This window comes from Coptis chinensis, chromosome 1 (genome assembly GCF_015680905.1).
Source record: "Coptis chinensis isolate HL-2020 chromosome 1, ASM1568090v1, whole genome shotgun sequence".
Taxonomy (NCBI): domain Eukaryota; kingdom Viridiplantae; phylum Streptophyta; class Magnoliopsida; order Ranunculales; family Ranunculaceae; genus Coptis; species Coptis chinensis.
The window spans coordinates 63,958,770-63,973,018 of NC_141456.1; the positions used below are offsets into that span (position 1 = coordinate 63,958,770).

The following is a 14,249-nucleotide window of genomic DNA, read 5'->3' on the forward strand; positions in this document are numbered from 1 at the left end:
GCAATGTCTATAGATTAGAACTATGCCCTGTTTGAATTTAACAGTGGGCGAGAAACTGGGTTTTGGGAACTACACCCATCAAGGGAGAAGATTGCTACTTCACCAGATGGTGTGCCACCAAAAATCTCACTCACGGTATTTTTAGGGGAGGGGAGTGAGTAAGGTGGTTGGTCCACTGGAATCTAGTAGTTCACTACTCTCTTTGTTCGTACTAGATTTTTGTCCTGATGGACGTGACTAGATTGGCTCTGCTTGATTGATTTTAAGTTTTAATTAAGTTTATGTAACAAACAGTTCTCGCAACGTCCGTTCTAAAGTGGGGTTTAATCTCACTTTTTGTTCTTTTAGGGCTCGGGTTTAGCCTTTGTGTTAATGTAAAGACGAGACTGAAACATAAATCACACAATCATGCACGCATGCTTAATAACATACAAGTATCCTCTTACACTTTGTAGCGATGCAGTTTAGAAAGTACTGCCCAAGGTGTTCGTACACGACCCTTAGGGTGAAGGCAACGTGGTGGGGTTGACGAAGTGTTTGGTGTCTTGCGTGTCAACCCACCATTCGAGCATTTCCTTACGGTTACAAGTTTAGTCTATCTAAGACCCACAAGTCGGGTAGAAATGTGGCAAAGCCAATAAGATACAATTGGTTACCTTCGTGGGCCAAAAACAAAGTTGCCTTCGTGGGCTTAAAACTATGAAAGCGGTAAACACAAAAAGTACCTATGTTTAGCTAGTTAACTATTCACTAATAATTAATTAAACAAAATATGTAAAAGCTTAGAAAGTGTTAGTCAAAGATTGGAGCTTCAACCCCCAAGTTGGGTTGAGATGAGCGAGCGTGATGTTACACTGCTCACTTCGCACATCCAACCGGTCCAAGTTGGTTGAATCCCCAACTCTTCGTAAGTAAACTTAAACCAAAAGACTAAACTTTCAAACTTAAACTATTTTATATTTATCCTAATTATTATTATTTATTTATTTTGACTTAACTATATGATATTATCTTAATCTAACATGCATAAACAAAAATTAATAGAAAATAAAACTTAAACATGCTACTAAACTAAAAATTAATTTCTTCTCCCGAGAGCAGTGCTGGATAAAGTAGCTAAACTGTGTAACAGATTCATCTGGGCAGGACCGAGTATGGCGAAAAAAATGCACCATGCGAGCCATGCTACTCTCAGACTTGACAAAGAGCAAGGCGGACTTGGTTTGGTGGATCCACGGGTTTGGAATCAAGCTGCATATTGTGGGTTAGTGGTGAAATTGGCCCAAAAAATTGATTGTGTATGGGTTAAGTGGGCTTGGGAGAACCACATAAAGAAGAAGCATTTTTGGACCATGAAAATTCCGCGAGACTGCTCATGGGTGTGGCGAGGGATCCTAAAGCACAGAGAGAATACCTGGAAGTATGTCAGATACAGCATAGCGAATGGTAATGGGACGAGCTTTTGGCACGACCCATGGTGTGCAGGACCACTCATCTTGGACCCTGATGCAAGGGCACTTCTGGCTAATGTAGTTCCAAGGGATGCACTGGTCAGTTTGGTGATTATGAATGGAGAGTGGGCAAAGAGTATCATCGACCTACCTGAAAGTGAGGTGAAGAGGTTGATCATGAACACAGAGATTAAATCGTACACCTCGGAGGACCAAGTCATTTGGACACCATCAAGTTCAGGGCTGTTTTCTGTGTCCTTTGCCTATGCGGTCTTGAAGAATGTTAGAAGTAAAGTAAAATGGTACAAGATTGTATGGGTAAAGCTGTCGGTGTCGAAGCATTCATTCACCGTATGGCAGCTGTTTTCTAGATCGCTACCAACCCAGAACAGACTCATGGCGAAGAAAGTGATTGGGTATTCGCGATGCTGCCTATGTGATTTACATGAGGAAAGTTCGGCACATTTGTTCTTCGAGTGTTCTTATTCGAAACTGGTGTGGAGCAGTTTTAAAGAGGCGGTGGGGTTACCAGGAAGAGTTCGGAATTCCCATGCAAAATGGTATTACATCATGCGTATTTGCAGACCAAAATCCACAGCCTCTGAAATGTTGAGAGCGCTAACATGTGCTGCAGTGCAAGCTATATGGAATGAGAGGAATTGGAAGCTCAAGAAGCAGCGGTTTCTCGCTCTTGATTCAAATGAGCATGAAGGCTTTGAACAAAGATGAAATTGTATCCGGGAAATCGCTGGAAGTAGTAAAGGATGATGTCGCAGTGCGAACTGTTTTGACTAGGCTAGGAATTGGTGTTACGTACACGCGAAGGGAGGACCAGTGGGTCAAATGGACGAAACCTGAAACTGAAATTCTTGTCCTAAACACGGATGGATCATTGCAGCAGGGTAAAGCAAGCTATGGAGGGGTTTTAAGGAATCGAAATGGAGAGGTTCTCATGGCATTCTGTGGAAACTCCACACGACAGTCAGTCTTACATCAGGAGCTACTGGGGGTCCAAAAAGGCATTGAAGGAGTGGAAAAAATGAACATAAAGGAGGTGGTAGTGCAGTCTGACTCACTGAGAGTGATACAGATCTTGGAAAAGAGGGAAGCTCCACCTTGGTATTGTAAGAACCTGGTGGCTTAGATTGGGTGTGCACAAGCAAGATTTGCAGAGGTTAAATTCCAACATGTGTTCAGAGAAGGAAATCAAGTTGCGGATTACCTATCAAGAGTTGATAGTAATTGCAGTACTCATAGTACAGAATGTAGTAACCAATGCATGTACTTTCTCCCATCCCCGCATGGATCAAAAACTTAGTGAATTGATCAAGGGGGATAAAGAAGGAAAGTTGTACTTGAGATTTTGTCATTAATAAAAGGTTGGGGTCTCCTTAACCCCTAGTTGTGGAAAAAAAAATAAATAATATTGAACTTTACTGATGGATTACTAATTCATTTAAATTAAAAAAATATTTAATTTTTAAATTCATTTTTTAATTGAATTTTGGTTTTAAACTTTGCAATTCTATCTACTTTTTATCTACTCACAATTGAATTAAAATGATCAGGGGGAATTAAAGCTAACTTGCATATGAAGATTCTGAGCCAACGGAATCTTCGTTGGGGAAAATGAGGTGTGGTACGGCAAGGACAGGCATGGGTGCGGTAAGGGTGCGGGCGCAGCAAGTACACGGCGCAGCGCGACAAGTACACGGGCGGTCACAGCTAAGGCGCGGTGCGGGTCGATTTTCACCGTTTTAGCTTGTTTTTTCTCCAACAGTCTCCGGTGAACTGTCTCATGCTATTCTTGGACCCCGTTTGCTTAGAAGTTTACTGGAAGTATAAGAAAAAGAAACATCAGGTGCAAAAATAAAGAAAAAAAACTTGAAAATAAGATTGAGAAGAAAAGTTCAAAGAGTGATTCTTTGCTCCATCTTCCTCCTTGTGCTTCGATGCATGACGGCGGCACCATTTTACATTTTTAGAAAGTGGGTTTGGGTTTTGTTGTTCATCTTAGATCATTTGTTTGGAGGAATGGTTTTGATGGTTGGAAAACTTCTATCTAAACTTTTCTAATCTTTCTTTAACTTGTTATTGATGTTTAAATGGTGGAAACACTAGTTCTTTTTCTTGAATGGTTTGAAATGTAAATAAACTATTAATTTGATAGATAAAACATGTATGGAAATGGTTTATATGGATAGCTTGCTCACAAAGTTATACTCATTTGAACATGTCAAATGAGTATGACTAGTGTTTTTGGGGTTGAATCAAGATTAGAATAAATAATGAAAATTTTGTATTGAAGACAAGATTGGAAACTTTGTATTGAAGACAATAAGAACTTAAGTTGTCAACAAAAGCTTGAAGAACATGAGAATGAAAAAACAAATAACAAATTAAACTAGTAATTTAAAACATGTTAACCTACTCCTAATGACACTACTACAAAAAAGCTCATGTACCACTGTTATTTACAGTGGTAAAAAGCCTTTAACCACTGTTTTCATACCATGGCAACAACCACCGTGACAAATACTTCTAACAGAACCATGGTATTAAGTATCCTCTATTTACAACGGCTTTTGGAAAAACCGAGGTATTATGATATCAGAAACCGTGGTTAATAGTCTTTACATACGTTGTGTGTAAAACATGCGAAATATAGCATGTTTTATTAAATTTTATGAATGTCAACCGTGGGAAATAGTAATAATAATTACCACTGTTTGATTCAAACCGTGGTTTAGATAATCCCCTTAAACCACTGTTCTTACACAACCGTGGTTTATACTTTTTTTTTTTTTTTTTTAAAATCCCCTAATTATTTAATTTCAACCTGTATATATTTTCACGGTATCCACACTGATTTAAAAACACATTGCTCAGACAATATATTCATCGTGCAACAAACGAAAGAAACAAATTTAGACCATGCAACAGTGAATTGCTAAAAGAATTTGATAATTTTCGTGTCAATAAAGAAATAATAATGACTAACTTGTTCTTCATTCCAAAATATCAAAGGAGTAATATATTTGTTCCACCTATACATCAAATGAGTTTTACAATGAAAAATACAAATGTTGAGATCAATCCCCAAACCTTAACTAGAAGGGTCCAAACCTAGCTAAGACACCATGACTCGCTCGAACATTCCATTAGATGAACTTCAGAATTTCAAGTCAAACAACATCAAGTTCATCTTGTGCATAGGTATCTTTGAGTGTTAAGTGTCATATGCACGATCAATACCATAAAATAATAACTTAATAACGAAGAATACCATAAAATAATAGAATGCTAAAGAAATATAAGCAGAAGCAAACATCTTAATAATATATAATGTGTAAACTACAATTTACCGGCCCTAAATCAATTGTTGCACCCCCAAATGACGCTTGACATTTGTTTTCTTATTTTTTTGTTTCCACAATATGACCAAAGATTAATTTTAGGGTAAGGTTCTCTCTCTCCCCACTTTGGTTTATATAGGACACCAATTAAATATTTGCCCCTTCTTCTAGAAACACCTTGAGGATAAGATTAAACTTTGTGGGCTTTTGACTTTAGCCCATATATTTGAGTTCTTGATTTGGCTTTAAGTCCTTGAGTCCATATATAGCTTTTAGCTTTTAGCTTTGAGTTCTTGAGAGTTAACTTTGACTTTTCGGCATTTCTTTTCCTAAACTGGAATCTTCCCAAGCAGCGTCAATAGCACTTTTTTTCACGCTAAAATGCACGTTTTAGGAATATACATCCTAAATAGCATGTATCTTGCAAAAGGTAGCAAAAGTTATAAGTTGTTTGTTCATTAAACATAAGAAATGCATAATTGAGACATTGTAAAGGTAATAAAACGCATATTTGGGGACTAATCACCTAGGCAATCAATGAATTAAATATATGAAATTATCAACTCTAGAGTTTTAATGAAATTAAAATTTAAAACAAAAATATAGAAATAGAAGAAAAATCATACCTGTTTGTGGAAGTGGGTGTTGTACCGGCAAGAGATTGAAGAGTTGGGCGGGAAAAGAAATAAAAAATACGAGAGATTTGAACATCGAGAGTTTCTGGTTAATTTTCTTTTATTGTTTTTCTTTTAATGTTTATTTGTTGAATTTCGGTGATAAAGAGAGTGAGAGATGGGAGAAAGAGCGAAAGAGGAACGATATTTAAAGAGAAACTTCCATACACTTTTGGTAATGGCGGCCAGAAAAAAACAATTGTTTTGCACCCACCCTAGCCAATGGCCGCTAGCATCGTCTACTGTTACCGCTATTATATTGTTAATGCTAAAAATTCATTGGGCCCATAAACGCCATCCCACTAACCCTATCTACTGTACTATTGTGATTTGGTGTTTTCACACACCAAACCATTGGACTCAGCCTTAGAGTAATTCCAGATCTTGTTAATACATGCTCAAGAGTTTAGGCAAGGATACGAATTCTTGCTTAAGCTATACGACAACATAAGTTTGTGAGCAAGGTATTGAGACAATCGTCTTGCATACATAACAGCAAATTTACACTTATCAAATGGCGTCATTGTCGGGGCCTGTCTTCCAACGGTCTCTTAACGGTTTTCTTTGTTTGAGGTGAAATTTTGGGCACCTATCGTGTGCCAGAATTATCATTTGCTCGATCATCAGAAGACATTTATACTCAGTTCTGAAATAGAGTTATTGTGGACTAAGGCCCCAGTGCTTACAACTACACACTCCAAGATAATATTGAGAGAAGAAAAAGGAGGGCCTGGATACCAAAATGGTGCACTCCCTTTATATGGGAAAGGAACAGAGTACACTAAGAGAAAGGTCTAATATTTGTAGACAGGATCCTGTAGAAGTTTCTTTTTGACAGCTGGATAGCGTAACTCATGGAAATGTTTGAGGCGATGACCATTGACTTGAAATTCACTATCATCTCTTGGATTTTGCAAGGAGATTGCCTAGTAAGGGGTGACAACAGTGACAATATATGAAAGGACCAGACCAACGTATTTTAAGTTTTTCAGGAAAAAGATGCAACCTCAAGTTGTAAAGCAAAATCTTTTGACCAATTTAAAAATCTTTCCATAATATATGTTTGTCATCATGCATTAGTTTCATATTAGCTTTATAGGTTTTCGGAAGATCATAAACATCGTCTAGAAAATCTAGTGTTAAAAAACCCACTTTGAAAAATATTCACGTGAGTGTTTAGACAAAATCACATGTTTCATTTGCTTTTTGTTTCGGCTTTTCCCACATATTCCAGATCTCACCACTCACACAAGACTCTTTCTTACATATCCATCTTTCTATCTTTTTTTTATTTCAATGGCTACTCTGTGGAACCTTCTAGAAGATACGAGAATGTCCTAGACCCCAATATCCCAAATCCGCGTAGCAGTCGGGTCACCAAAAGTCCAAATTCTAATTCAATACTTATTACCGACGCAAACTCTTAGTCGGCCAACAAAAGCCTATAAATACACGACCGTAACAGGAATCCATCTTCATACCATCATTGTGTTTTCAAGAAACTTTTCTAGCAATCCTAAAAAAACACCTCTTCTCAATCTTTTCTCAATTACTCAATCACAGATGCAGATCTTTGTAAAAACTCTTACTGGAAAGACCATCACTCTAGAAGTTGAGAGTTCAGACACTATTGACAACGTCAAGGCTAAGATACAGGACAAGGAGGGAATACCTCCTGACCAACAGCGTTTGATCTTTGCTGGAAAGCAGCTTGAGGACGGACGAACTCTTGCTGACTACAATATCCAGAAGGAATCCACTCTTCATCTTGTCCTTCGTCTTCGTGGCGGCATGCAGATCTTCGTTAAGACTTTGACTGGTAAAACCATCACCCTTGAGGTTGAAAGCTCAGACACCATTGGCAATGTTAAGGCCAAGATACCCACAAAGAAGGCATCCCTCTTGATCAGCAGCGTTTGATTTTTGCTGGAAAGCAGTTAGAGGATGGAAGAACCCTTGCGGACTATAACATCCAGAAGGAGTCCACTCTTCACTTAGTATTACGATTGAGGGGAGGAGGTATGCAGATTTTTGTAAAAACCCTGACTGGCAAGACTATCACCCTTGAGGTTGAAAGCTCGATACCATCGACAACATCAAGGCCAAGATCCAGGAGAAGGAGGGCATTCCACCTGACCAGCAGAGGTTGATCTTTGCAGGGAAGCAGTTGGAAGATGGTAGGACCCTTGCTGATTATAACATCCAGAAGGAGTTGACTCTCCACCTTGTGCTCCGATTGAGGGGAGGCATGCAGATCTTCGTTAAGACTTTGACTGGGAAAACCATAACGTTGGAGGTCGAGAGCTCTGACACTATTGACAATGTAAAAGCGAAAATTCAGGATAAAGAGGGTATCCCTCCAGACAAGCAGAGGTTGATCTTCGCAGGAAAGCAGTTGGAAGATGGGAGGACTCTTGCAGATTATAACATCCAGAAGGAGTCAACCCTTCATCTAGTGCTCCGATTGAGGGGAGGCATGCAGATCTTTGTTAAGACTTGATTGAGGGGAGGCATGCAGATCTTTGTTAAGACTTTGACTGGTAAAACGATCACCTTGGAAGTCGAGAGCTCTGACACCATTGACAACGTCAAGGCCAAAATTCAGGATAAAGAGGGCATCCCTCCAGACCAGCAGAGGTTGATCTTCGCGGGAAAGCAGTTGGAGGATGGTAGGACTCTTGCAGATTACAACATTCAGAAAGAGTCGACCCTCCATTTGGTTTTGCGTCTTCGTGGTGGGATGCAGATTTTTGTGAAGACTCTTACAGGGAAGACTATAACTTTGGTAGTGGAGAGCAGTGATACGATTGACAATGTTAAAGCTAAGATTCAGGACAAAGAAGGGATTCCCCCTGATCAGCAGCGTCTCATTTTTGCTGGTAAGCAGCTTGAGGATGGGCGTACCCTTGCTGATTACAATATCCAAAAGGAGTCAACCCTTCACCTTGTGCTCCGTCTCCGTGGTGGTTTCTGATTAGTCCTTTTTATTATGAAATACTTGTACTTTGCGGTTTGTGACTTGTATTCATGATTCATAAATAAATGTGCTGCTATGTTTTCGGCTTAAGCAGTTGTTCTCTTCATTTATTTCTTTTGCTTGTTATTCAGAATAGGGTTTATTCGTGAAAACCCCCCATTTTATGGCATGCTTTTGTGTTTACCCCCCAAATTTTGAATCATCACAAAAGTCCCCCCACTCCGTCCTGGCCCCGTCCAGAAATCACCCATATTTACTCTATTGCCTAAAATACCCCTAAAAAAGAGCCGTTGGGTTAAGTTGACTCTAACAAGTTCAACTATATGTGAAATACCAATTTTACCCTTCCTGATGTAACCACTATAAATTGGGTTCATTAGTCTCCAATTTTCTTGTTTTTGGAGAAGATGGGTGGTGGTGGTTCTGGAAGTGCCTCATCAAGTCAGGTTAGTAATTTTTGAACTTGTTTTAACAGACTTTTGTGGATGAAGTCATCTTCCTCATCAAGTCATCTTCCTCATCAAGTCATCTTCCTCAAGTCATCTTCCTCATCAAGTCATCTTCCTCATCTCCTTTTGTGGATGAAGTCTGCCTCTGCCAAATTAGGAGTCAAAACAAATGAAAGTAAAAAAATGGGGGGTTTATACAAAATAAAAGGGGTTTATACAAATTAAATTTTTGCTTGTTTTTCTGTGTTAATATCAGGGACCAATAGCAACAGGTGATAATAATGAAGGTTTTGGAGGTTGTTTTAACTGTGGAGAATCAGATCATTGGAAGTACCAGTGCAAATGGCTAGATTATCCATGTGTCTACCCTGGTTGCAAGCTAACCATGGTAGTTAGGAAGAGTGGCCAGGAACACAGCATAGGAAAAAGGTTTCTTAGGTGTAAGGGATCACCAATATGTAGTGGCTTTAAGTGGTTTGATGAACTGGAGAAGCAAAAAGAAGAAAATGGTAAACTAAAGAAGCCAACAAAAGAGGGTAAATTGAAGAAGCCAACTGAAGAAGAGGGTTAACTGAAGCTATGTATTGATGGTCTTGTTAAGATGCAAATAGAGGGCAATGTAACTGATGTAGCAGAACTTGTCAAGAAGCTATCAGTTCCAAAATAATGTATCTGAATGTTCCCTAAATTAATGGATGACATTTCATATTCGAAGACATATCTACAATATTTTTAACCAAATTCAAAATCTAAGAAACACACCTTCATTACTGACAACATACATAAGTACATACATAAGTACATAAGTCCCCAAAACAACTATAGTACTGCAGATATAGCACTGCAACCATAGCACTACAACACAATTACTGACAACACTACAACCATAGCACTACAGCCATAACCAAACACCAATACGACAGCATTACACCAAACACCAATACCCTAACCAATATGACAATAACCAACTGTCTAACAAACAAAACAACATATTTCCAAAATGTTTCCAAAATGCCAAGCATAATATTAGGTCATCCTTGTTGTGAAGCTGGCTGTGAAACACCTCCAGTGCAAGATGCTTGACTTGATATATTATTCAAGGAAGCTTCTTTCCTTCTTCTTTTTGGTGGAGGCATGGGTGTCTTTGGATGCAGGTTGTAGTCGTGATCGAAGTTGGTGGTGAGAGTTTGTCCATCACCATAAGATGCTTCAGTTTGGTTTTCTACATTTGCCATACCCCTTCCTCTTCCCCTGCCACCCCTACTGCCCCTTCCTCTACCCCTCACAGGTACATCACCCTCATTGCTTGTGTTAGATTCAATCACTTGACCACTGACTCTTCCTCTTCCCCTTCCCCTAGTGCCCTTTCCTCTTCCCCTTCCTCTCATAGCCACAACACCTTCAACACTTTCATTGACTTGATTAGTTTCATTTCTTCTCACAGTTTGAGTAGCCTCATCATTACCTTCAGGAACTTGATTAGTTTGACTGCCTTGTGCTCCTCTTCCTCTGCCCCTAGTGCCCCTTCCTCTGCCTCTTACAGGTTCAGTACTTTTCGGAACTTGTAACCCAGTTGCAGGGTCAAGTGGTCTAGTCAGGTACGGGTTTGGAAGTGATCTAGTTCTAGGCCTCCCACCTCTTCTCCTTGGTTTTGAAGGTGGATTTGAACCCACCTCACCACCTTGGCACCCCCTTACATTATGCCCAATCACTCCACACCTTGAACACCTAGTTGAGTTCACATTTTCATCATCATCTCTCCTTCTGTTGACTCTAGGCCTCCCTAGTTGTCTTTGTCTCAGTGGGGGGTAAATGTACTCAGCTGGTTGAGGCTATAAGTAAGTAACCAACAACAAGTAAGTATAAAACCAACAACAAGTAAGTACAACAAATAAGCATATATAATAAGCATCTATAACCAGCAACAAGTATAAAACAAGGGTAAACAATTAGCCATAAACTAAACTAACTCCCACTCATCCTCATGCAAGTAAGGTTTGATATGACCACTACATGCAGGCTTTGTAAGCTTTGGCGCTTAAGTAAGGGCTACTCACAGTATCTTCAAAACCACCAACAACAAATAAAACAATAAGTAAATCAAGTAAAATGAGAAAAACACATTTAATAATTTTAAAAATAAAAGCGTAACTACTTACTACAACATATTGAAACCTCCTTGGTTTTAACACGACCACAAAGATGAATGCAAGGGATCCCTGTAACTTGCCACTCATTGCACTCACATGTCCTGTTCACCAAACTAATAACCCACCACTTTCCATAAGTATTTCTCACAAGAAAATTGTTGTCATCTGCTGGAGCAACACTGAATTCCCCAATTGAATTTTCCCTTTTGCGGATTATCTCCTTAACCCTAGGCACCAACTCATGATCAGTCCAATCTTTACTTTTCTGCTTCCTATCATACAACAACTTCATCTGTAAAATCATGATACAGGACACCATCTTCACAATTGGTTTGTCCCTAGCTTCCAATATGAAACTATTCCATGCTTCAGTAAAATTGTTAGAAAGATGGTCTGATTTGGATGTGTGATCAAAATGTGATCTTGCCCAAAGAGTAATGTCTTCAGTCAACAAATACTTCTTTGCATTCTCCTCTTTCTTCCCAAGCACATCCATGAGTTTCACAAATTCTGTTGGGGAGAAAGTCTTTGCAGCATTCCAAGCTTCAAGCTCCAAGCCCCTCCATCTGGTCTTCATGTTCTTTACCATGTGCCTGAAGCAAAATCTATGATTGCAGTTGGAGAAATAGTTTCCAACACCATTCACTAAACCTTTCTGCCTATCAGATATAATGGTTAGCTTCTCAGGGTGATTAAGGAGATGTGGTGCCATAATATCTAAAAAAGTGTTCCAGGTCTCAGTGTTCTCTGCAACACAAACATAAAATGCAAGGGGAAACAGCCCATTATTACCATATAAAGAAATGATTGAGAGGCAAACTCCCCCATGCTTCCCCTTCAGAAAACATCCATCAAGTCCAAGAAGAGGTCGGCACCCTCTGATGAAACCATCTATGCTAGCTTTGAAAGATAATGCAACAACCCAACAGAAACTCATATAGCTTGCATCCTTACAACATCTAGCAATACTACCAGGATTAGAAATCAGCAGTTGCCTACACATCTCAGCCACTTTAGCATATGACAAATCATAGTTTCCATGTATCCTCTCCATGACTAGGTTCCTAGCATTCCAAGCTTGCCAGTACTTAATTCTAACTTGGAACCTATGCATGACTATTTTTTTTATGTCAGTAGGCTTAAAAGTTTTGAAATGTAACCTCGTGTCCTTCTCAACTTGTTCTGCAATCCATGTAGCATTAGCCATTGAATTTCTATCTTCAGCATCAGCCTCACATGTATGCTCATTGTTAAGCTTTCTAAGCTTCATGGTATGTTTATTTGTCATTACCCTGATGTAACACCTCCAATGACAAGGCTCCTTGCCCTTGTTCTTACAAATACCTTCTATCTTCTCACTGTCATTCCTCTTAAACCATATTACAAACTTATTCTTAATAGCATACAATCTTATATACTTTCTACATTCATATCTATCACTCCACCTCTGCCCAACATAAAGCTTTAACCCTGTTTCCTCACCAGTCACACCTTCATCAGTTGGTATCTAAAATGTGTTATGTATCACACTGTCTACAAGATCATCATCTACATCAACTTGGTTCTGAGAATTCCTAGTTTGATGCACCTCAGTCTCATCTGGAAAACCCCCAACAGTTTCATCACTATCAGACTCACCCTCAATAGGCACATAATCCTCATCTGATGAAGTATCACTATGATATCTCTCTTCTGCATCAATTTGATCAAAACTGATCTCTACCCTCACAGGGCCATCTATAAATGAGTAAAAAAATCAACAAATTAAAAAAAAAAAAAAAAATTGAAACACAAATACATGTTTCAACCCCATATGTAAATCAGTAAACATTTCAAACCTTTTGAAGCATTGACATTAGCTGCAACATCCTCTGCAATATTGTAATCATTGAAGACAAAGTTTAGAAATCAAATGTAACAAAAATGACTTATGAAAATAGTAGTGTGAGAAGAAAAATACCTTCAGTCTGAATAGTCTTTCCCTTTTGGTTGGTCGAACTAGCTGATCCCTTTTTACTCTTATTTATTGATGGTCTTTCAACAGAGTGGTCCCCTTGGTCCCCTTGGTCCCCTCCATTTGGTTCATGCCCTTGGTCCCCTCCATTTGGTTCATGCCCTATAACCCCACTACCCTTCTCAATATTATATTCCAACAATTTGTGTTTCATTTGGAATCTGTCTTTTGTCAAGTTGTCCAGCTTGTCATATACTTCAATATCAGGCCACTCATCTAAGTCAAACACCTTCCCCACCTTATATTTTCTTCTACCAGTATATCCTCCAAACTCATGCACACTGCCATCATCACTGTAAGGGAAGCCATCACCTGAATCTCTACCCTCACTGTCATAACCTCGATTATAGTACCCACCACCACTACTAAAATATCCACCTTCACTATCATCCTCATTACCATCATCCTCATCACTATCATCCTCATCTCTATCATCCTCATCACTACTCATCACAACTGTTTCAGTAATCTTCAAATACAATTGAGTGTATCCTTCGTTATCATTCACAGCATGAGACCACATATACAACAACTCTGCATCTGAAGTAATAACTATAACATCATGACCTTCAATCCAACTGACTTCAATCACAGGAATGGGAGGGCACCGAATTTTCTTTGTCACCCAAGAAACCAATCCCAACAAGGTTGTTTCTTCAGCCTCCAAACACTCAGTATCCACAATATCCCCTCCCTCGTAATATAACACTTCAACATTGTGCCTCCTCTTAGTTACTTTAAAACTCCCACCATAATTAAATCTAAAAGTTCTATCATCGTACACAACCATTTTTCTCCTGCAGACAAACAAGGAAACAGTATGCACAAAAATGTTACTTTCTTTAGTGGAATGAAGTACAAATGGTGAGATCGAGGTGATTACAAACATTATTAACAAATACTACAGCAAGGTCAAGAACTAGGTTACAAACAAAACTTCAAATGCATGCTTAAGTAAAAGTTCAACAACGTACCTCAAGTGTTGCACAAACAGCTAGATCGGGTACCAATTACTAGGGTTTCTTAATTAGGGTTGCAATTATGAGAACAAGTGTTGCACAAACAGCTAGATCCGTGTTGAACAAGAAGCAGTTATGAGAACTAGAGTTTCTTAATTAGGGTTGTAATAATTTGGGGGGTTTTATACAATTAAGAGATTGGGGGGAAATATAATGATT

General features: G+C 38.9%; 5 protein-coding genes and 1 pseudogene across 5 annotated transcripts; 4 read left to right on the top strand and 2 right to left on the bottom strand.

The window, feature by feature from the left end:
• Positions 1 to 1,154: 1,154 nt before the first annotated feature.
• LOC147524916 (uncharacterized) lies at positions 1,155 to 2,180 on the top strand. The gene has a single exon (XM_086577206.1). It carries the CDS (start codon positions 1,155 to 1,157, stop codon positions 2,178 to 2,180), a length of 1,026 nt encoding a protein of 341 aa, XP_086433332.1.
• A 4,730-nt stretch (positions 2,181 to 6,910) lies between these two features.
• LOC147524917 (polyubiquitin 11) lies at positions 6,911 to 8,564 on the top strand. Its single transcript, XM_086604650.1, has 2 exons — positions 6,911 to 7,955; positions 7,992 to 8,564. Exons 1-2 carry the CDS (start codon positions 7,730 to 7,732, stop codon positions 8,453 to 8,455), a joined length of 690 nt encoding a protein of 229 aa, XP_086460776.1. The 5' UTR covers positions 6,911 to 7,729; the 3' UTR covers positions 8,456 to 8,564.
• LOC147524918 (polyubiquitin pseudogene) lies at positions 7,045 to 7,401 on the top strand (annotated as a pseudogene).
• A 74-nt stretch (positions 8,565 to 8,638) lies between the features above and the next one.
• Positions 8,639 to 10,042, top strand: LOC147524919 (uncharacterized). The gene is made up of 2 exons (XM_086604665.1): positions 8,639 to 8,904; positions 9,164 to 10,042. Exons 1-2 carry the CDS (start codon positions 8,866 to 8,868, stop codon positions 9,476 to 9,478), a joined length of 354 nt encoding a protein of 117 aa, XP_086460791.1. The 5' UTR covers positions 8,639 to 8,865; the 3' UTR covers positions 9,479 to 10,042.
• On the bottom strand, positions 9,939 to 11,908 carry LOC147524920 (uncharacterized). Its single transcript, XM_086577223.1, has 2 exons — positions 11,083 to 11,908; positions 9,939 to 10,739 (listed from the first exon to the last, which is right to left on the bottom strand). The coding sequence occupies exons 1-2, from the start codon at positions 11,767 to 11,769 to the stop codon at positions 9,939 to 9,941; spliced, it is 1,488 nt and encodes a 495-aa protein (XP_086433349.1). The 5' UTR covers positions 11,770 to 11,908.
• Positions 11,909 to 12,048: 140 nt separating this feature from the next.
• Positions 12,049 to 13,896, bottom strand: LOC147524921 (uncharacterized). Its single transcript, XM_086564161.1, has 3 exons — positions 13,018 to 13,896; positions 12,896 to 12,928; positions 12,049 to 12,794 (listed from the first exon to the last, which is right to left on the bottom strand). The coding sequence occupies exons 1-3, from the start codon at positions 13,859 to 13,861 to the stop codon at positions 12,565 to 12,567; spliced, it is 1,107 nt and encodes a 368-aa protein (XP_086420287.1). The 5' UTR covers positions 13,862 to 13,896; the 3' UTR covers positions 12,049 to 12,564.
• Positions 13,897 to 14,249: the final 353 nt, after the last annotated feature.

Coding starts and splice junctions, on each gene's coding strand:
- LOC147524916 (XM_086577206.1), top strand. CDS start 1,155: ATGGCGAAAAAAATGCACCATGCGAGCCATGCTACTCTCAGACTTGAC.
- LOC147524921 (XM_086564161.1), bottom strand. CDS start 13,861: ATGGTTGTGTACGATGATAGAACTTTTAGATTTAATTATGGTGGGAGT. Junction 12,929..13,017: donor AAAGACTATTCAGACTGAAG/GTATTTTTCTTC, acceptor ACAATATTGCAG/AGGATGTTGCAGCTAATGTC. Junction 12,795..12,895: donor TAATGTCAATGCTTCAAAAG/GTTTGAAATGTT, acceptor ACTCATTTATAG/ATGGCCCTGTGAGGGTAGAG.
- LOC147524920 (XM_086577223.1), bottom strand. CDS start 11,769: ATGGCACCACATCTCCTTAATCACCCTGAGAAGCTAACCATTATATCT. Junction 10,740..11,082: donor GTCGTGTTAAAACCAAGGAG/GTTTCAATATGT, acceptor ACTTACTTATAG/CCTCAACCAGCTGAGTACAT.
- LOC147524917 (XM_086604650.1), top strand. CDS start 7,730: ATGCAGATCTTCGTTAAGACTTTGACTGGGAAAACCATAACGTTGGAG. Junction 7,956..7,991: donor AGTGCTCCGATTGAGGGGAG/GCATGCAGATCT, acceptor GATTGAGGGGAG/GCATGCAGATCTTTGTTAAG.
- LOC147524919 (XM_086604665.1), top strand. CDS start 8,866: ATGGGTGGTGGTGGTTCTGGAAGTGCCTCATCAAGTCAG. Junction 8,905..9,163: donor GAAGTGCCTCATCAAGTCAG/GTTAGTAATTTT, acceptor TGTTAATATCAG/GGACCAATAGCAACAGGTGA.